At 44.2% G+C, this 23,274-nt stretch overlaps 1 protein-coding gene across 2 annotated transcripts in view; it reads left to right on the plus strand.

Moving 5' to 3' along the window:
- ARFGEF3 (ARFGEF family member 3) overlaps positions 1–14,993 on the plus strand; it is a 175,899-nt gene extending 160,906 nt beyond the window's left edge. For both annotated transcript variants that reach the window (XM_085879999.1, XM_085880010.1), the window contains exons 37-38: positions 5,187–5,368; positions 9,889–14,993. In XM_085879999.1, coding sequence (XP_085736125.1) covers positions 5,187–5,368; positions 9,889–10,080 — 374 coding nt within the window. In that variant the 3' untranslated portion in view covers positions 10,081–14,993. The remainder of the gene's footprint in view (positions 1–5,186; positions 5,369–9,888) is intronic.
- The last annotated feature ends 8,281 nt before the right edge of the window (positions 14,994–23,274 follow it).

The following is a 23,274-nucleotide window of genomic DNA, read 5'->3' on the forward strand; positions in this document are numbered from 1 at the left end:
GAATATCTGCCTACGAGAGATTCCGATGAGAATCGTTCTACAGAGTAACCATGAAAAATGTGTTTTCCTCAACGTCACCAAATGACGTCTTAATGTCTCAAGCTTGACATATCTAGAAAGCACTCATCGAGGTGTTCAATTTGAGGTACTACACGATATGGTTCCTAAAACTTGAAAATTTGACCTTGGGGTCAAATATGTTTGACCTCAGGCGCTAACCATGAAGGTCAAGGCCAATCGCCACCAAAAACTAATCAGCTGAGTGCCAGACCATATACTACATTCCCATAAAGTTTGGAGACGATTAGATTAAAATTACTCAAAAAATAAGGGTTTCGTCGACTCCCCTGATTTGCGGCAAAGTGACCTTGACCTTGACCTTCAAAATTTTATGCGCTGAAAGGGACCTCTATAGGCCTCTGATATGTGAAGTTACAAAAATTTCCAATGATAACTGTGCTCTGCAGAGTGATTTATACGTGATTACAGACAAAAAAAAACAAAAAAAACATATGAAGGTCAAGGCCAATCGCCACCAAAAATTAATCAGCTGAGCGCCAGACCATGAACTATATTCCCATGAAGTTTGAAGACGATCCGATCAAAATTACTCAAAAACAAGGGTTTCGTCGACTCCCCTGATTTGCGACAAAGTGACCTTGACCTTTGACCTTGACCTTCAAAATTTTGTGCACTGAAAGGGACCTCTATAGGCCTCTGATATGCAAAGTTACAAAAATTTCCAATGATAACTGTGCTCTGCAGAATTTTTAATACGTGATTACAGACAAAAAAAAACATACCAGCTGACTAACGTATCTTGCAAAATCTTCGTTTTGGCAAGATAATAACTGGACAGAAGGGTGAAAGCAAAGCAACCTACAAGTGCAACACATTTGTGGGAACTTCTGCAACAGTGTTGGGAAGAACTTTCCGAACAATATTTGATTTCCATTGTGGAAAGAATGCCACGAGTATGTTCGGCTGTTATATCTGCAAAAGGTGGCTACTTTGATGAGTCAAAATTTTAGATTAAATTTTGTTCAACAAAACGATTCCATGATTTCTTTTTTATCTGCAATTGTTTATTTGTTCTATGCTTTAATTTCAGAGTACATTGAAACATTAATCTGCTTAAATTTCAGTAAAAACTGGAAAAATGGGGGTGTTCTCAAACTTTTGACCGGTAATGTACATCCGGACCTTAACCAAAATCTAATTGGCTTGTTCTTGTCACCTAACCAACTCATCCACCTAGTTTTGGCCTAATCCATCTACAACGTTCAGAAATATCATGTTATATATCATTTTTGTCCCAATCTCTCATTGTTGTGGGGCAATTTAGCATAACAATTGTGCATTTTGTGAGGAAAGCACCAAATTTGGCACACTAGTAGCCTTACATATGAACAGATTTGGATATTGGGCCATCTCAAATTCAGCCGATGATGGCTGTGGCAGCCATTTTTCAAAATGGCCACCAGTGGTTACTATAATTTCACTCCAACATTGGTTTGAACATTTATTAAAAGCTGAATTAAGAAAAACATAACCTGTATCCACCTCAAGTTTAAAGATAGCCGCCATTTTGCAAGATGGCTGTTAATTATTTGTTGTACCGGACGACTATCTCACTCATAGAAATTGGTTGTTGAGAATGGTGGCAAACGAATCGCGGGCTGCGTCTGATTGATATGAATACCAACATCGCTTATGTAAAGTCAGTGGTTGTTGAGCGTGGTTGCAAACGAATCATGGGCTGCGTCTCATTCATATGAATACCGACATCTCACTCATAGAAATTGATTGAGAGATGTCTGATTTAAATGTTCTGAATGAGTGACTCAGTCTGCTCTGTTAATATTCTCTCCATTTTGTGAGCACTCTCCCTCACACACACACAAAGCTGTGCATTCAAGTGCGGCCTTTTTGCACTTGCAACGCTTCAGACAGCTCTTCTTGCACTTGCACGATACTATCTCATAGCAGGTGTGGGCTGCTTTGGGTAGTTTCGTCCAGTGTGGCTCGTACACCCCCTCGTCATTCTTGACCCAGCCCCATCTGGATGGAGGAGGCAGCTCTGGCATTGGTAGCAGTGTTTGTCCCCACACATGGCCTCCTTGATAGGCCGCCCTCTTCACATGCTCCTCCAGAGCTGCCTTGGTTGGCGGGATCAGCTTCACGTTGTTCTTCTTCGCGAAGAGTTTCTTCCGGGCCTTGTCAATGTCATTGCACGTGCTGGTTCTGTCATAGAGCAATATGACGAACCTCTCGATGGTGTGCATGACATCGTCTGATATGCCACTTGGTGCAGAGGATAGCTTCAGCAGTGCATCTGTAAGTTCTGGCAGAACGGTCCAGATTGTCCAAGCAGTCTTCTTACCTAGTCCAGCAAAGCGAGATACAGTGTCACACCCAGTCAGAGCGTGAAACATTGGGAGTGCCTGTGCCTTCTCTGGTCCAAGGCCAGCTGCTATTTCGTGGGCTGCCAGGTACCGAAAACTCTTCCCAGTGCCAAATACTAGCCACAGTTAATCTTCTGGTTGCAGTCCCTGGGCCACTGACACAGCCAACACCACAACATCGGTGTCAACTGTCTTGATCAGTATCTTGTGGTGACCGTGGTTGGCTGCATGGGATGCATGCAACAACATTCGACTGACAGCTTCTTCGTGGCTGCATGGGGCGAGCAAGGCCAGGTCTAGCAGCGGTGGCTTGCTCAGGACTGCCTCTCCATCAGTGATAACCAGCTGCTTGTCATCCTGGTCAAACCACCTGAAGATAGCTTCTGATAGGAACTTGAACAGCTCGGTCTTGTTGGTGTCCACTCGGAGGAAGTTCTGCCAGTTTCCAGGTATAACTGCTGCTCCGACCACGCGTCTACATACCTCTTTTCCACGCTTTGATCTTGCACTGCCTTTCAGTGAATCAGCAACGTAGCGGTCCCAGACCAGGTCCAGGCGTGACACAGTCTGAAGCTTTGTTGACAGGTACGGTATGAAGACATCCTGGGCATAGTCATCAAAGTTCTGAGCTACCGCAGGCTTCAGCATCTGGACAATGACTGCCCTATCAATAACTCGGCTGGTGGTATCAGGAGCCTCTGATTGGGCATTGGAGAACTCTTCAAAGCATTTGAGGAGATCACTCTTCGTACCTAGACGGAGACTTTCTCCATCGGAGAGAGCTGGAGGACACGCTTGATTATCATGACGAAAGAACTCTTCAAGGTTTCCATCCCTCGTCTGGCAACCGATGTAGAGCCGTGAGAAAAGTGCCACGTCGTTCCTGAGAGAGGCCAGCTGCTGTTTCCCTTTGCTCACACTTCTCGGGGTGGAAGTGCTAAACACCTTCAGCTTGTTCCGACGAATTGCATCATCAATTGGCTTGGTCCTTTCCACCAGGCATTCTCTGGTGAAAGCCTGGAACTGCTCTTGGCCAATCTTCTTCACATTCCTGACATTCTCAACTGCAGCAGGACCTGTAATTTCCTTTGTGTCAAGGACAACCAGATCCATGCTCTCTTCTTCAAAGGGGTTGCCAAGCTCTTCTGTGACGCTGACAAGGGCACGGACATCCTTGGCGAAAGAGGTTTGCACACTTGGTGTCTGGTCGTGATGACGTGTGTCCTCTCGCCTCCCCAGTGTTGACGGCCATCTTGGAACTCTTCTATGTCCCTGGCAACTTCTGGCCCAGCAATCATCCAACGCCGCAGGGCACTTGGGTTATCAGTGAGGCTGACTGCTCCACCATCTCCTTTGATGCATGCGTTGTTCTGTTTATGTGCCTGGTCGATTGGGATCGAAGAGAACACGTTCTTCGTCTTCTGTACAGTGAAGTTGCCAGCCATAAATTCTCTACAAGTGTAAGCTGGCAACTCAACCGTGCACGATTCCGAGGTCAATATGCACGCACACCACTTCTACTACCATGAGCCAAGCCAATAGTGCTATGAATGTTTATCATTGGTTTTCATTCAGAATCTGTCTTAATAAGACTAATTAGTCCACTTTAACTTTTTTTCTCAACTAAATCAAATTGTTACTTTCTTTGACCATTATTGGACCTTCATTAGTCAATAAACTTTCACTATCAACCTGCATTCCTCTCCAGTAAAGCAGATATGTGTCATAACAGTAACCACTGGCGGCCATTTTGAAAAATGGCTGCCACAGCCATCAGCGGCTGAATTTGAGATGGCCCAATATCCAAATCTGTTCATAATGATAAGCTACTAGTGTGCCAAATTTGGTGCTTTTCTCACAAAATGCACAATTGTTATGCTATACTTAGCAAAGTTGCCCCACTATTGGTGAATAATCTCTCGCAGAATTAAAAATTAAAGATCCTGACCTTCACCAAAATCGAATCAATTCTTCCTTGTCACGCACCCAACCTGTCCACCAAATTTTGTCCGAATCCGTCCATAACTTTTTTGAGATATCGTGCTCACAGATGGGGGTGACAACATAACCTCCATCCACCTTCGGTGGTGGAGGTAACTCGAGTGAAGTCGATGGCACGCCATTGCAAATCCCCACGCTCCCCACCTAAAGCAAAGTTGAAAGATGGCAGAAAGTTGCACCAGGAATTTTTTAATTGGTTTTTTTTTATCACTGTGACCCAAGTCTCTACCTCGTGGGGGGGGGGGGCAAATCCCCCAAAAATGTCATATTTCATGTGTCCCCCAATGTTAATTATATATACAAAGTTTCATTTAAAAAATGTTTTAAAATGTGCTTGTAATTTCATTTTTTGTTTCTGACATTTTGACCCTACCCCCAAAATGATGCTGCTCTTACACCTTCAGACCATGTGATGATCATAACCATCAACATTGGTGAATTTCTCCACAACCGTTTTGGAGGAGATAGTGCAACAGACAGACAGACAGACAGACAGACAGACAGACAGACGGAGCCGATTACAACATACCCTGTTTTTGGGGTTTTTTTTTTTTTGTTGTTTTTTTGTTGTTGTTGGGCTGCTTATATTGAATTGACAAAGTGATTAAATCATCCCTTGTGGTGTGCATGTAATAATGAATCCACCAACCATAATTCACCCTGCCCCACATTCTGCATGCAAACTGTGGTGGTTACCATGCTTAGATCAGATTTCAACAAACCCTTTGGCTTGCAGACCCAATAGAGCTGTTTTCACCATCTTACTTCCCCTTCCCACAGTTGTAATAGAAGAGCCAGAAGCATCTCCTGTTGCTGAAATCGAATCTGATCTTGCACAGGAAGTTGATAAGGAAATCCATCAGGTCTCGGTGGCCAGCTCTGGTCACCGGAGCCGTTCAGCCAGCCAGAGTTCGGCCTGCCATTCGGCAGTGGCCAGTCGTGATGCAGAAATGCAGCTGAAGGTAGGACAATGCCGGGAGTTTTGAATGAAATTTATTTGTGAGTTTGTTGGTTTGAGAGGAAGGTTGGGATGGAGCGAGCCCTCTCCTGGCTCAGCCCCTCTCAGGTTTTTGCAGGGCGTACACGATCAGCTAGTAACCCTCTTCTTGTTAACCCCCAAAATCCAGGCTCACTGCTCACCTCCACTCATTTGTTCCTCTGTTCTCTTGACTTTGGAACTAACTTCCCCAGTCTCTTCAGTCCCATTCTTCCCTCCAGGGCTTCAAGACAGCTGTTTATCCCCCATCCATTCTCATGATCTCAAACCCAAATGATCCCATTCCCAAGCACTCACATTTTCCAGGTTATTGGGATTTCCCCCCACTCTCCTTCACCTCCTTTCGTTTGTTATTGGTTGGTTTGTTTATTTTCTGTTTCATCCCTGCCTCCCCCTTCCTCTTCTTGCTGGGTTTCATTCAGCTTGTGTGCAGCTTGTTCAGCCCCATATGTCCTTCTTCTCCCTCTCCTTGATCTCACTCTCACTCTCACTCTCACTCTGCTGTTGGTGTTTCCAACTTTCCATTTTGTTCCCTTCCATTCTGCTATAGCTATTCCACGAGCTCAATCATGTATACAAAGTTATGGTTTGTGTTTGGTTTACAAAGACTTTTATGAAAAAATGATTTTCATCATGATGTATTAAGGGTTTTGCAATTTTTTTACATTTTTCTTTGGAAGTTCTCAACTCTCTCTTTCTCTTTCTCTTTCTTTCCCTCTCTCCCTCTCTCTCCCTCTCTCCCTCTCTCTCCCTCCTTCTCCCTCTGTCTTTATCTATAATCTCTGGATTTGGCGAAAGACTTGGCATGATGGGTGTGCCCAGTCAGCAGATGGCTTTGGATGTCAGCTCTTATTTGTGGTTTGCCCAAGAGAGATTGTGAGGCCAAAAAGTTTGTGGGACTGAACTTCCTCAGAGGTTTGTCAATGAAGTAGATGGGAGGGTTTTCCCAGGTGGTCCTTTCAGAGAGACAGAGTGAGAGTGTGAGATCTGTCAGAGATGAAAAACATTCCAAGTGTTAGACCAGCTCCTGATTCTGTGATCATCAAAGGCTGCTGCTTGCTTATTTAAATGATGGGGATGCTACAGCAGAGGGTTTTTCCATCAGCGAAAAAAAAAATAAATACGGATGTTTTTCCAGAGAATCAGAAAGATTGTTGATGAAGATGAGGAACAGGACTGGGCCCAAGACTGCCTTGGAGCACTCTAGCCTTGACAGTATGAGGAGATGAGGATATTGTTGCGGATTCGCGCCCGCCGGCGTGCGAGCGGCCACGTAACTCGAATCGCGGCACGTCGCTCACCGGACGGACAATCCCGTCGTGACCCTCTCGGACTAACGCCGGGAACTAGTCATGGGTGGGCCTTTCGGCCTCACCACGATCGTGCCAATCGGCCCCCCACGTGGGATAGGGTTGCTCGCCAAATTCGACCTACCTAAGTACCCACACGGAGGGTAGACCGGGCGATCGCACCTCGCCGCAGGTCGACTTCGGACACGGGCCACTTTAAGCGACCCGTTCCGTACTATCGGGATAACCGAACGGTGTTATCGTCAACCTCGACGGTTCGATTAATTATTGGGTGTATTTAGCCCACGACCAACCCTTTACGTGAAGTAAGATGGAGATTCAATAAAAGAAAAGACGAAGCGAAACGGGAAAAACAGTTCAACATAAAGCACATTTATTCCGCGGCAAACGGAAAGCACACATATACAATTACAACAATTATGTAACAAAAGCAAATGTAAAAGTAACACGACAATTCTGCACAAAAAGCAAATGCAACAAAAGAGACACAATGCAGATCTACTACCGACTACGCGAGCACACGACAACACTTACACAGTTTTACTTCACAGACGGCGCCGACAATACATATACTCCAAAGCAAAATAAAAAGGGGCCACCCTCAACGATAAGGGGGCAGACGGGCCTGGGGCCGAGACCGCGTCGAGCCTACCCGTCTGGTGATGAGCCGCAAAATGGCGGCGGCGCCCCGACTCCGCGGGCCTCGCTGGCACTGCCTGGAATGGGGTGGGAACGGGGCCCCCTTCTCACACTATCTCAGCGCGGTGGGGAACAGGGGGGGTTGTTGATGCTCGGGGGAAGGAGGATATCTGGCTGGCTTGGGTCACGTGACGAGCGACGCCACTGCGACCTCGACCGCGTTACCGGCCTCCCCTCTCCGCAGCTCCCCGACTCTGACACGAGCGCAGACCTCCACAAAGCTCCTTGGCTTCTCCAGCCTCTCCGGACCCCGACAGACACTCTCTCGACTGATTTCGCCGCCGCCACAACTCTCCAACTCTTTCCTCTTCTCAACAACTCTTCAACTCTTCCCAACTGCCCTGATTCGCTCCACGCTCGGCGCTTTATAGTGCGACAGGAGAAATCATATGCAGATTTTTGGATCAGGAACGGCTCGGGGGCGGAGCCACGCTCCCCATTGGACAGAGGAAAAGTGGGCGTGAATCATTCTTGATCCGCGAATCTGCATATAGCGATTATACTCCGACGCGCCTGGAGGCGGGGCCAAATCGCCCCACGCTCGCTGATAGGACGGAACCGAAGTGGGCGTAAATCATTCTTGATCCGATTTCTCGGAAAGGCTGGTGTTTTTGCACCCGCTGCTCGGTGCGCGCCCTGTACGAGTCCAGTATCGGTGCCCACAAGCGGCGCGGGAATGGCGGTGATGCGATGGTTGCGAGGGCGAGTTGTGACGGTAAAGGTCGTGGCTGTTGGCGTTGCTGTTGTTGTGAAGCGGCGTTGCGGTTGGTGGTTGGTGTGTGAAAGCGGTTGTGGAGAAGGTGGATGTTGTGAAGGCGGTTCTGGAGAAGGTGGCTGTGGTTGTCGAGATGCGGTTGGTGGTGGTTGTGGTGGTAGTAATGGCGGTTGGTCCAAAATAAAGATAGTAAAAGAAAAACGGCTATCTAAAAGGGTCGCAGCCCGAATGAATGACATTTATTCCCTCTAAACAACGGGTTTGGGCCTAACTACACATATACTTACAGAGATATCTCACCTACGGGACCTGAATGGTGGTTTGCGAATTTCGTCAACCACAACAATATACTGCTCCCCTCTATGGCCGAGTACCCCATTTCACACTTGTTTCACATCATCTTTCCTTGATACTTTTTAATCCAAAGCTCTCAACATCAGTGGCATCTCTCACAAAGTACTGTCGGACAAAGTACTATTCACGTGGGATACGTTCCTGGAAAATACTGTGAATAGCGAATCAGCGAATAGCGGGGCATTGTCTCAATGTAAAAAAAGGAGGATGGGTTCCTGGCGGTTAGTGATTCATGAGAGAAAATCCAAAATCCCACGAATACGCCCACAAAAAATCCCACAAATACAGGTCAGGTCAAGTATAGGAGCATGCACCAGAGCAGTGTGCCACTGTGTCCACTTTCCACCGGTATGCCGGGGGCCTCTGTCTGGCCATCCCCCAGGCAGATGCCTGGCCCATCCCCATCTCCTTGAGATGCCAATCAACCTGCTGCAACCATGCAAATATGCCCACGAAAAACTGTGAAAACATGAAGAAAAACTCATGAATACGCGAAGCACAGGGCCGCGAATATCAGAGCAGATCGCATTTTATAAACTACAAATCCATGAATAGCGAGGTCCAACAGTACTAGAAACACAAGGCCATCTACAATGTCATCACAGACAGTTTAGTCGCTACTATTTTCCACTGCTTCTCTTCTGGTGTTGCTATTGTTTTTTTTTGTTTTGTTTTTTTTTCAGCCCTCCAGGACCCTCCAGGATGCTTTTACTGAGTATGCGTATTGCCGCACTGCTCTTCGCCGTTTGTATGCTGCACAATGCTGTGGGATAGCATCATTAGCTAGGGGCTTAACTTGTAATTTGTTCCATACTGCTGATTATAGCTCACCTACTCTTCGTGAAGGACACCATGGAATAGTTGACATCCACCAACAAATGCTGGCAGACGGGATTCCCGTTTGACGTCCATTCGAGGGGACGGCACACACATTGATTAATCACCCTGCCTGTGAGACACAGGGATGACAGTTTATTGCAGGGTCAGGATTCCAACCCAGGGTAGACAGCTTAGAAACGAGTGTGCCGACCTCGAGACCATCCTATCCGCCCATTGCTCTTCCGTCCCATGCTGCATTTGTTGCCCTTCTACCCTCGATTACCTCCCTTGGCGAAAATCCTTTAATGTGTATGCAAAAACGGATTGGCTGTCATAGAAATCATTGTAAAGCACTGCTCGTTCTTGAGATTGAACAAATCGTTATTAATGTTGAAACGATTAATTATTTACTTTTATTGTCGATTATTGTAAGTTATCTCGTGTAACTTGTAAGAAAAGTGTATGAAGGTCAGCAGCATTGGGGCCTTGTTTTATGGATAGAAATTCTCATGAAACGTACTTTTGATCACATTAATTTAACTGGCTAGGAAAGGATAGGCATTTACTGCAGGCCTCTCCTTCCTTTAGTCCTGGTCATCCATGATCCTGACTCTGCTCGGCCAGCTCGAGCCTCTGCCAGACGAGACATTTACTGCACTACAACCGGCTCTCTTTCCCAGCATCTCTCAACTGAGCTGCCACGTTGCCAATCCACACGTTCGTATGGCCATGCGCGATTGGCTTGGTCGTCTCGGTCGCTTGTATGACATCACATTGTGACGTCGAAATTTTTTGTGCGATTGCGCCGGACTCGCGAATGGCACCACATCACACTATAGAATTATGAAGGGGAGAGCGGGTGTTTACTCTTTGTGCCGATTAGTATTGATGTGCATTTACTTGCCTCATGCAGTCCGGTAATAAATTTCTTGAGTTAATCAGTCTCAAGCTATTGATGAAAGACACGACTAATCTGGGAGTACAGATACTTTTGTTTTGTAAACAAAATCAACGCTCGTGGACAAAATGTGAGAACGTTTCTTTTATTTTATTTTTACTCACCTTTTACCTTTCAAGCTCTTCGGTTTTCAAACACTAATAATGGCTAAACCTTGGAAGTGGAAATAAATTTGTCAAATTAGGTTTGTCATTTAAATTATTTAATTGGATGTCATGTTGTTTTGTATCCTTTTGTGGTTACCTTGCAGTGGATATACAGCATCCCGCATGTAGTGTGCTTTTCTTTCTTATCTTTTGTTAATGCCAGTGAACGTGTTGCAATTTCATCATCACCGTTTGATTCAAAAGGGTGTCGCGTTTTCATTATGAATGCCAGGCTCTGATGATATGCTAATATTCTTCTATTTACTTGAACACTGTCCTGCATTTCCAAACATCTCCTTTTGTGCATCCACCCCCATCTTATCTGGACCACACACAAAGGATGCTTTGGAAGGGTCGATGCCTTGCCATCATGCTTCCGTTTGTCGATCTGAGCATATTCGCTCACTTTATTTGCTGTCCCGTCATGTTGATCGATGCATTATTTTCATAACTTTGTGTTCTGGAGCAGGATGAATCATTTCGGAGAACTGTGTTTGAAACTCTCAATGTGTTAGAGCCTGGGTTCTTACTAAGCTCAATATAACTGAATCGGATGTGTACACTGTCATGCTAATTAAGAAAAGCACATAAGACCGAGCAAACATAAACTTAACTGTTAACATTCGTTGTTCATTGGCCTATCTTGCATAATTATCCTTGCATCATGTGGCCCATGTTTGACAAAAGGATTGATGAACCGCCGTATCATAAAAATGCCGTGTGATCGGACGTAACGAAGGTGTGTGTGTGTGTGTGTGTGTGTGTGTGTGTGTGTGTGTGTGTGTGTGTGTGTGTGTGTGTGTGTGTGTGTGTGTGTGTGTGTGTGTGTGTGTGTGTGTGTGTGTGTTGTTGGTTGTCATCTCCATATGTCGATTTCAGAAGGTGGAATGGAGCCCTCCCAGGTCTCGAAGTATCCAATGCATGCATGCGTGTGCAAGTTTCTGTTGCTGGTGACTATCTCCACACGTGTGGGTGGGTTTCAGAAGGTGGAACGGAGACCTGACCGACCAAGTCTCATCTGATCCACCGTGTGTGTGCGTGTGTGTGTGTGTGTGTGTGTGTGTGTGTGTGTGTGTTTTGTAAAAGTATGAATATATTTGAGAGAACGATAAAATTTACGTGAGCAGTACGATTATACCCTGGAGTGCGTGCAACACTGTTAGGAAAAGATTGACTCAAAAATAATCCATAGACGAATTAAATCAATCCGAAACGAAGTTGAGGCAGTTCTCAAGGCCAAAGGGGGTCGCACTGATTCTTGATTAGATGTAAAAACACATTTCATTTTTCCCATGATAGTAAGTGTTGTTATATCCTTAAGAGTTCATGGAAATCCCAATATAGTGCTTTTGGTTTCATATTACAATTTTACCTCCACCACCCAAGGTGAACGTAGGTTATAGATTCACCCCCATCTGTTTGTCTGTCTGTCTGTCTGTGAGCAGGATATCTCAAAAAGTTAGGGATGGATTCAGACGAAATTAGGTGAATGAATTGGTTAGGTGACAAGAACAACCTGATGGTTTTAGTTTAAGATCCGGCCTATCAGTGGGATACAAAAAGTAAACTCTTTGCACAGCCTTGCGGAGGTATGCGCTCCACCAAGTGCCGTTCAAGTTTTATTATCATGTCTCGATTTCTAAATTTTGTCCTGGACTCATACTTTTGCTACCCCACTGTATATGTAAAGACAGTTTCACAAATGAAATAATTATTTGCGGGAAGATGTCAGCTGCTTGAAGCAGAAAAACTGCCTTCTTTGTGAACTGCATGGCTTCCTTGTAAAAGGAAATGCTGAACGATACAAAATAATGATTTAAGTATACCAATCAAAGCACTTGGTTGTACACCACATCATATGCAATGAAAGATGCCGATTTTTAAAAATATATATATATATATATATATATCTAATTTTTGCAACATTGCCTTTCGCTTTTAGCCATATTACATATCATTTGTGATTTTCATCACATAAGTTAACCCTCATTAACTTACGGATACAAGGAGATTGTCTCTGCTGTCACAATTGTAAACACAGAGTTACTACAGTGGCCACCACTGAACTAGGCTTGGGCAATTCTTAAAATTGGAGAATCGATTCCGATCCTCAACTCCCATCTTGATTCCGATTCTTCACCAAAATCGAATCGATTCGTCCTTGTCACACACCCAACCTGGTCAACTAGTTTCGTCCGAATCTGTGTTTAACTTTTTGAGATATCCTACACATAGACAAACAGGTGAAAAACATGACCTCCATGCATCTTCGGTGGCAGAGGGAATAAAGATAAATAACTTGAGCATAAAATTTCTGTTCATGAGTAAATAAAATCGGTGGCATGATTTATATTATAAATCATGCCAAAAGTAAACAGTCCTTCAAATTAATCCAAACCTCCAGGAAAATTGTAATTTTTTTCAATCCGATAATAGTAAAAGATTTAATCTGGTTTACCTGGGCGACAGTATAAGGCGACAGACCACTCCTCGATTGCTCCCAACTTTTTATATTTTTTTTATTTGCTGTTAAGAAATATGATGGTTTTGAAATTTCACAATCATCTATGCAGATATAATCGGCTAATGCGGTCTGTCGAATCCCAAAAGAAGTCTGACACGCGTGCACACAGTTCGTGAGTACATAATCTGCTCATTTTCTTCACAACTTGAACAAACTAGAAGCAGAAAAACGGACTTGTCTTTGCCCGTTTCATAAAGAATGACAGGAGCAGCTTTTGATATAATTTGCTGAACCAACGAATGGATTCTCAATGGACGAAGTGAGATAATCAAAATAAAGATGAATTACTACACTGTCGTCCCAAAAAGTAAGCTGGACATAACAACAACAAACACACACACACACGTACACACATATATATATATATATATATATATATATATATATATATATATATATATATATATATATATATATATATATATATATATATATATACACACAAAATATAAGGCAGAGTAGGAATCTACTCTGGAGATTTTGAACTGTTACAGGCAGGTAATCGGCTCTGAACTGTGGAATTTAGGGTTCGATTCCAGTTGAGGGAATCGCTTATAACCAGGTAATTGATTATTTCGCCCAACCCTACACCAAACCAAAGTGACGTTTACCCACAATGATCTGTGATTGCAGCACTCACTTAAGCTAAAGCCATTAAATGATAACAATTTTGCACTCCAGTTAGTCTCGTCATATTGGAAGAGAGTAAACGTTTGATCCAAAAATAAAATGTACACAGTAGTCATGTATGAGCATCGACTTACATGACATCGATCGTATCGGTGCATGTTTTAATGCTCTTTTACATTGCTTTTCAAGCCACATGATCAAACCTTCCTGTTTATTTTGGTGATAAACCTTTGGAAGGATGCAGTCCTTGGAGCTTTCTCGGCTTTATGATTCATGGCAACCATCTTGAGCAAGACTATATCCCAAAACTCCCTTGTGTGGCTGGTCATTGCTTTGGAAGACTCGTGTGGTCAAGTCCTTTCTTGACCAATCCCTGCTCATAATGTTGTACAAGGTATTCATCTGAAGTTGTGTAATGCTTCTCTTCTGGCCCTATCTAGTTCCCCCAATATTCACAGGTATATTCCCATACCTTCACAAAACCCATACCTTGTTGCAGATCCTCATCAAGTATAAACTTTCTGCTCACCTCTCCTCCTTTGCCTCGCTTGTAAAGTCAGAATCACCTCCCTGAGCCTCTGATCTCGTGCTTTCCTCCATTTCTTCAAGACTACAGCCTGTCTCAGCCCTATGTCCTGCCAATAGCAATCAATAAGTTCTACTCTTGTTGAATCACCTGCATCTTTGGTCCACTTAAACATCTCTGCTGATGTGCTTCTTTCTTTCTCCTCTATGTGATTCTTCTGCTCTTCTGATTGATCTGATTGAGAGAAGGAAGGGGTCAGGGGTAGAGAAAGAATGTCCTGTGTTTGGATTTACCTCAAACAGAAAAGACAACTCCATGGGAAATGCCTCACCAAAAGAAACCGTCAATTCTAAAGATATTGTAGAATTACTTAAGCTTATTGAGTGCCCAATTTAAACTTATTGAGTGTCTAAATTTAACACCCTCAATAAGACAATCTACTGAGACAGGGAGATTGAGTTTGGTATCAAAACACAGAATTGCAAACGTTTTTTTTATTTCTTTATAAATGTTGCTTCTAATTTCTAATCTAACTAAAAGGGGGGAATATAATTTAATAACACCATCGAATTTAGGTGCACAACAATAGGCAAGATTGATGGACTTTTGAAGGGTGTTCTACTGCCTTGGAAAAGTGAAGAGAAGTGGCCACTTCGGGTGTAAAGACTTCATTGGAGCAAAAGGACTCTCGTTCTTCCTTATAGAATCGAAACAGACAGACACGGGCATGGAGACGTCGAGAATAAGGGCGAGATGGGCAGACATCGATTAAGAGATCGAGTAAGTGAAGAGTATGTGTAGTTTTGGTTTATACACTCTTCCACAAATAACATTGTGTGTGTGTGTGTGTGTGTGTGTGTGTGTGTGTGTGTGTGTGTGTGTGTGTGTGTGTGTGTGTGTGTGTGTGTGTGTGTGTGTGTGTGTGTGTCCACCAAATTTTGCATACTTGCTTTGATACCCATTGTCAGGTCAGATACCCATAATACCCATTGTCAGGCCATGGACACAACTCTCGTGATATTGGGGAGCTGACATGATTTTTGCTTGTGTGACTGAGCCCATCTCCACCAAATTTTGCATACGTGCTGGGTTCCCTGAGGAAACGGATATTACTACTGGTTGGAATACAAAATATGGTGTTGCACGTTTTTAGTTTTAGCTTTTTTAATGTCAATTATCTGCATGTTGCTAAATGACTTGCTCTTTCATTTTGGGAAAAGCTTAGTTTTCTGTAAAATATGCCTGGGAGACGTCTTGGAAAATCAGGCAAAGGTCATGGAAATAGTCTTTGAAAGTCCTCAAATTTCAGATGATCAAAGTGGTACAAACCCTGATGATGCTATTTACTTGAAAAGGCTGATTCCTTTTAGGTGAAGTTGGTAGTTTTATAAATCTTAATATAATGGAGCAAGCATGGATGTCACCAAAACCCCCAAATTGACACGTGGTGGGAATAGCGCCGCCTTTGGTGGTATCTGGTATCACAAAACAATCATCCTTTACCTTATGATATGGAGTATATGTTGTGATTAACAAAATTTCTTTCAAAAATGACAAAAATTAAAAAGTGCATTTCGCCGCAGCACATTGCCCACCGAAGGTGTGCCGAGAAGGATATTTCCACTCGAAGGGCGGTGGTGTCCGCTAGTACATATAAAGCCACTATAATGGAACGTCTTAACGATTTTAAGCAAAGATGGTGCAATTGCATTAAGCCTTAATAGAAATGGGGTGATATTCGATGATAATAGATAATTGTTGTTAACATTTGTATTCTGAACAAAGTTGGCCATGATATTGTAAAAATGCAGCATTTACTGTCGTTATTCATAAGAATATTGGTATTTTGCATGTACTTTGGCATTGTATATAATGTACGAGTGTAATGCAATATTTGTAGTTCAGGCTGTGGCTTTTTATACATACATGGCTGTATTTTAAGATGAAGGTACTGTGTTTTGTGGGGGAGGGAACGGGGAACAGAGTGTGATATTTCTTGTGATGTCCATGAATTTTTGTTAAATTCCTGTTGTGCAGAGATTGACTTTTTCTTGTTCTGGAACCCTTAAGTTATTTCTTGATTTATTTAATAAAGGTGTGAATGTCTGCTTGGAATAATCTTTCGTCACCACATATTGGTTTGTGCCACCACGACTATGACTACCACTACCACCACAATTACAACGACAATGACTCCAATTCTTGCCACTTCTTTATGGAGTTAACCAGGAAACGTTTTTGGTCATTTGTCTGAAGGTGGCAGGATTTTGTAATTTATTCATGGCACCAGCAATACCTCACCTACTCATCGTGAAAGACACCGTGGGATCTTCAACGTCCACAAACTAATGCTGGCAGACAGAACACCCAGTTTAACCTTCATCTGAAGGGAGGGCAGGTTGTGAGGCAATGCCCTGCCTGTGAAGTACCAACCTGACAATTTATCGTCGAGTTGGGAATCAAGCTCAGGCTCGACAGCTCAAAGGTAAGTGCATTACTCTGCACCATCCTTTCACATGTAAAATGCCTTGTTACCCCCAAGCATGCGAAGCAAAAAGCGGGGTTAAGCAATTGGTTCACTTTGTTGTCTGTCTGTCTGTCTACAAACGTCAGTTTATGATCGAGGAACTACTTGATTTTAATTGAATGTTGTATTTTGAACACGAATTGGAAAACAAACTTGCAATTTAGCAGTAGGCTACTTTGGCAAATTGTACGGAATGTCGTCCCAATTGTGCATGTGCAGAGAGGAGTGAGATTAAAAAAAAAATCAGTCTGGCAGTCAAACAACATTGAAAACACAGGAAACTTACTATTTTTAGCGATGTCCTAAAGGACACAAACGACAGGCACGAATAACTAACGTAACGTGTTGTAAAAGATGCTGCGTCAATGGCAGTAAACTTTCTTTCTGTTTGACCCATCGGCTTCGTATGTTTACGATCACGCCTATTATGCCAGGTTCACAAACAAAGCCAATATAGATCGTGCTCGGAAACGCAAAGCAAGAGGTAAAAAGACTTTTCCCATGTCCTTTTTCTCAAGACTGTGTTGGGTAAGGTGTTCTATGAACTCTCCAGTTTTAATATCGGATTGTGGTTGAAGAAGCTTACTTTGTGAATGCTTCACATGATCATGATTTTAACAAAAAATTTTTTTGTTGTTTGCAAAATCGAGGCTCGTGGGATGGGGAGATGGCATAGGGTATAAAGGCAAAGCAGTGATTAGGGTGGGGGTTATGGTTGGACAAAATAGACAAGGGAAATGAGGATAGAGAGAGGAGGGGAGGAAACACAGTCACCTGCAAGATGAGGGTTAGGGTAGGGACAAGGGTGAGTCGGGGTCAAAAAGAAAGGGATGGAGGTTGACGAGATTGGAGTGCACCACATGCTCGAGGCTCTTGAGGGAAGAGTGGGATGATTCTGGAAGGCAGTTCCACAGATGGGGAGAGAATAGTGAAGTGCAATAATGTTCCCTTACAAGGAACCTTTAATGCAGGAGATGGCCATCAGGCCCATCATAGCCTGTGCTATTATGACCAACATATGGTTGCATGCCCATGCTCTATCCTTTCAAATGGTAAGCATCAAGCAAGGAAGCAGCACATACAATTTTTAAGTCTGTGGTATGAATTAGCCACGGTTTGAACCACCGACCTCTCGGACTCAGAGCGGACACTCCAACCATGACACCACCGAGGCAGGTTAACACGCCGAGGTTCTCCGAGTTGAACCAGGAGGGTGTCGGTGGAGGAATGCATGCATCTTGGAGGAGTTGAAGATGGTTGAAGGGCTGAGGGAGCAGAGGTCATTAAAAACGGAAGCCATCCATGGATCTCTGATGTGAACACAATCAGCCTTATGCTTCAGCCTCATTGCAGGAGATGCCAGTAATGTTGTTTCAAATTCCACCAAATACAGGAGAGAAGCACATGTGATGCTGGAGCCCCAGCCCATATGGAAGAGCTGTACTCCATTTATCTCTTGCTTTTGAGGCTATGAGTAGTTCTGATTTTTTTTTTATTATTTGTCAAAGAATTAATTAGAACAACATAGGAGTGATCGCTACGAGCTAGGCTGCCAAATGTGTTCAGCTCGGGAGAGGTTGTGGCTGATGATGAGGCCCAGCTGATCAAGAAAAGATCAGGCCGATCACAACTCCAACCCTGATTGCTGTATTTAAAGGCCAGCACAAAACCATTGATGTCCAGAAACATTACTTGAAAAGCTTGTTAATAGCACCGTATATTGATTTATTCTCACAGTTGTTTTTGAGATGCAATTCATTCCATTATACATTATAGGTGATGAACTTGTTTCTGTTTTACAAGACTTCAGATTATCACCAAATGTAAATAGTTAAGGAAAATGGATTGCAGTCTTGTGTTGAATATCTAATTACTCCTCTATTCTGAGAATCCTTAATATAATTCATGGACCAGTGTTTGTTTATTCTGTTTGTCTGTCTGTCTGTCTGTTTGTCAGTCAACTGCCTCCAAGTAAAATTTTTAAACTGATCTTCACGAAACTTCACTACCTGTAGTACTGCAGCATAGCAAACCAATTGTTCGACTTTTCATAAAAGCACCAAAATTGGTACATATGTTGACTAATGTATTCTGAACAATTCTCGATATGGAGCCACTCGAGATTTTGCCTTGGTCAGCTTTGGCGGCCATTTTCCAAAATGGCCGCCATTCTACTTTTACAACATGGGATATCTGTCATTGTTATTCTCTTTGTAGGTTTCTCAGAGGTGATAAATACTCCATGTGATGTGCATTTACAAAGGAAAACAATACAAATGTCATTTGTGTTGATTTATTATATTTCCAACCATTGTATTGGGGAAAAATGGTCATTTTTGGTAACTCGTTTGGGATAGCTACAAAGATGGCTCCTTGAAGACGGCGACAAGGGAGAAACGAGGAAAAGGGGTGCGACGGCACGTGGTGAGCACCGCAGCCATACCAGGAAACTGGCAGAGTTTCCAACGTGTTAACGCAAACAAGGTGGAGCTCTTCACCTTCCTGTCCAATGTGCTGGTGCAGTCCTTCCATGACGAGGCAAAGGAGCTGGTAGTCACTGATGGTGAAGCAGTCATCTGCCTTCCAAGGCAGGAAGATGAAAGCTCTCTGGCTCCATGCGGTCAAGAAGAGGCGGATACTCGCATCATGCTACATGAGGCCCATGCTGCAGAACATGACCACCGTCGGATTCAAGTTCGAACCGTAGACACCGACGTCGTCGTCTTGGTGGTGATGGTAGCCCAGGCACTACCATGCGTGCATGAACTCTGGATTTCCTTTGGGACGGGCAAGAACTACCGCTACATCCCCACCCATGAAATAGCTGCCTCCCTCGGTCCACAGAAGGCCATGTGCCCTCCCTATCTTCCACGCCATGACCGGATGTGACACGGTATCAGCAATCGTGGGGCATGGGAAGAAATCTGCCTGGGCCACATGGAACTCGTTTCCAGAACTGACAGATTCTCTTGTGACCCTGACCACCATGCCAGTCAACATCCAGGATGACACAATGCACTGCATTGAAAGGTTTGTGGTGCTCCTCTATGACCGCACCACTCCATATACGGACGTCAACGAGGCCAGAAAGAAACTCTTCGCCAAGAGGAACTCCGTCCAACGCATCCCACCTACCTACGATGCTTTGGAACAGCATGTGAAGAGATCAGTCTTCCAGGGTGGCTATGTCTGGGGGCAGGTCTTGGTCCCTCAACCCATGCTTCCATCACCAACAAGCTGGGGCTGGTGGCAAACAGAGGATGGGTCCTACGAACCGCTCTGGACCACACTCCCCGAGGCTTCAAAAAGCTGCTTCGAACTGGTGTCGTGCGGCTGCAAAAAAGGCTGTAGAAACCGATGCAAATGCAAGAAGGCTAATCTGCAATGCACTGGACTGTGTGCTTGTGAAGGAGAATGCCAGTAGACAGACGCAGTAGACACAGACGGAGATATCGGCCGAGCTTAGAATGTGCAAATGCAAAGTCGCATTGTTTGTAAAAGTGTTGACTTCTTGATCCAGAGCCAGTACACTTGAGCTCAGAAACTCGTATTGTACTAGACTGATGTATGAGTGTACCATGTGTCCTGGTAGAATGGTAGTCGACAGTAAACCGTAGCCGCTTCAAAGTGAAGTGTGCAATAATTTGACTACATTTTCTGAGTTTGTCATTATCACGATTATCAGTTCCCTTTTCAAAATAGAGTAAAGTATGTAATCTATAATGCAATTTTTGTTGATTCCAAACCCATTGAATGTGATGAGTATCATTTGACTCTTGTTCTCCAGGCAATAATGGTATGGGTACTTTTCAGTGAAAAGTTTCAGGAGAGCAGCAATTTACAAATCAAATAATGCCTTTTTTACCAAAAATACTGGCTCATAATATTTGAATACGCCTTTTCATGGTCAATTTACTGAATTTTACACTTTCCATGTATCTACCACCAATACAATAAGAATATAAGAGCATATAGCCAATTTCGCGAAAGTAGAATGGCGGCCATTTTGGAAAATGATCGCCGAAGCTGACCAAGGCACAATCTCGGGTGGCTCCATATCTAGAATTGTTCGGAATACATTATTCTACATGTGTACCAATTTTGGTGCTTTTATGCAAATTTGAACAATTGATCTGAAATATCAGACTACGCTGCAGGAGTACTGGTAGAGTTTGTCATAAGCAAGAAGTCTATTGTTTTTGAGGTCAAAAGATCAACAACTTTGTAAAATTTCTAAAATCCTCAATTTTCATCCAATTGACTTGAAATTTGAATAGGATTTGCACATCAGGTCAATTAATTCAACCACTAATTCTTATGGACGTCAACATAGGCCAAAAGGTCAACCAACATTGTCCGAATTTCTCAAATTGTCAATTTTCATCCGATTGACTTGAAATTTGAAGAGGATGAATTTTTCAGGTCATTGAATTCAACCAGCCAATTATTTTTGAGGACAACATAGGCCAAAGGTCAACAACGAAGGTGGTATTTCTAAAAGCCTCAATTTTCGTCCCATTGACTTGAAATTTGAAGAGGAATTGAGTGTTTGGTCATTGAATTTAACAACCCATTTTTTTGAGGTCAAAATTTTCCAACAGGACAACAGAGGTCAAAGGTTACATCCAGACTTGCTACGTAGGATCAGAAGGACCACAATTAGTGCATAGGGGTGTTAAAATCTGTCAGAGGTCTGGAGGTGGGGGATACAAATTCTCCATGTTAATGCGTAACATGCAACACTGTTCCAGGTGGGAGGTGGTATTGTTGCGGGGCCTGGACGTCGGCCGCGGTCCGCCCGCTGAATGAAGCCGCAAGTCGGCTCGACCGATCGCCCGGAATTCAGATCGTCGCCCTGGATAAGTCCGGAGTCGACGGGTCCTTGTTTTGGACCGTGAAGGGTCAATATTTCCACCACGTGGTACCGGGTTATTGGCCAAATCTTCAAAATACCTAGAGACCACGTGGCGATCTACCGAGCCTTCACACCCTCAACGGAACTCGTACGGAAACGAGCAGCTTAGCGCGCTCGTTCCGTGTGTGATTCTGAGCGGTTTAATCGCCAAGAACCGTCGGTCCCAATTATCCTGTGACAACGGCAATGGCCAGCTAATCCCTCACATGTGACGCGCTCAGTCAATGCAAGAATGGACATGAACGAGCTGAAAACATTGAACAAACGGGGTTTATTTATACAATAATGGGGAACGAGGGAACACAGAAGAGCAGAATGAAACCGACTAAAGCAAGGCAATGATATGCAGTGAGAAAGCACTTATACAATTCACTACTGAGCTGACTGGCGCCACGAACACACATACGCACGCACCCAAAGAATTGGACCAAATGGTCTTTATTGAGGCCTAACTCGAACCTGTCCGCTTCGTGCGGTCTTCAAGGACCAGGTCCTCGGAGCAGAACCGGACCCCCAGCACGATCCGGACGATCCAGGTGAATGAAGTCGGCAGGGCGAAGGCCAGCGGGAGAAGACCCTCCACGGCACCGACCACTCCATGCGCAGATGCCCTTTTAACTCAATCGCCCTCCACGCAGATGTTCACACTACCCACCAGCACCAGAACCAGAACCCATGCGCGCACTCCTTGTGAGGACCAGAACGACGACTAATGCACAGACCGCGCTAGACCCAGAACCAACTCATGCAAACGCACAGACCGCGCCTATAATTATACCCCCTGCTTCAGAGGGGGGGGGTGGTGCCTCCTAACGACCCTCCCTCTCTCACTGGCTGTTTTTGGCGCGCAAAGTCACTCTTCGTCTCTCTCACTGGCCAGTTTTGGCGCAAAAATCCTCACCGTCCCTCTCACTGGCCAAAACGGGCGGCAACCCCCTCGATTGGCCCGGGGGCGTGGTGACGTCACACGGCCCCTGTTCCTCCTATCGCGGGCCCGGATTGGCTGAGTGGCAGTCACCCCACCCGCTAAACGCCGATTGGTCAAGGGCCGCTTCACGGCTCCTCCCCGAACTCCGCCTTCTTCCAAAGGACCGCCCCTCACACAGTTGGGGAAGTTGAGCAACATGTTTCAGCAGGTGAGGGTTCATGTCCATACACGGTGAGGGCGATGCGGTGTCATCAGCGTTGATGTCGGTGGTGTAAAAATAAACGAAAAGAAAACCTGACTATTAAAATAACTCCACAGAGCAGGAACATTTAATTACCCATTAGACTCGGGTCGGGAGCTATCTATAAAACATGTACTTACCGATATAACTGATCTAAAGGACCTGTACGTTGCGAATCTGGAAGCCATGAGCACATAATAGTATTATTACAAGTCACACCATTTATAGTACTACACAGTATTCCTGTCCCCACGTTTGCTAGTGCAGTGAGGTGTTTTGAATCATAAGCAGAAGGTATGTTTTTGCTTCATGCACGTAACTTGGGCTATTGTTTTTTTGGGAGCGATTGAGGCCGTTGTCAGTTGCCTATACACCTCCCAAATAAAAGTATGCGTCAGAAGAACGTGTTGTTGCATGCTTGGAACAAGTATAAATAATGTAATGGCGTGTCTTCTTCCCAAACACTTCCAGGCATGTGAAAGTACAAAGAAAACTTTCAAATAATTTTTGTTGCAATCTTATAAAATGATTTTAGAGATGGTGCAGATTGGTTCTTTCGGAAGAGGGGAATAAAAGTGC

The sequence above is a fragment of the Eptatretus burgeri genome, chromosome 1 (assembly GCF_056783735.1).
Source record: "Eptatretus burgeri isolate ZD-2024b chromosome 1, Ebu_testis_v1, whole genome shotgun sequence".
NCBI classification, from domain to species: Eukaryota; Metazoa; Chordata; class Myxini; order Myxiniformes; family Myxinidae; genus Eptatretus; species Eptatretus burgeri.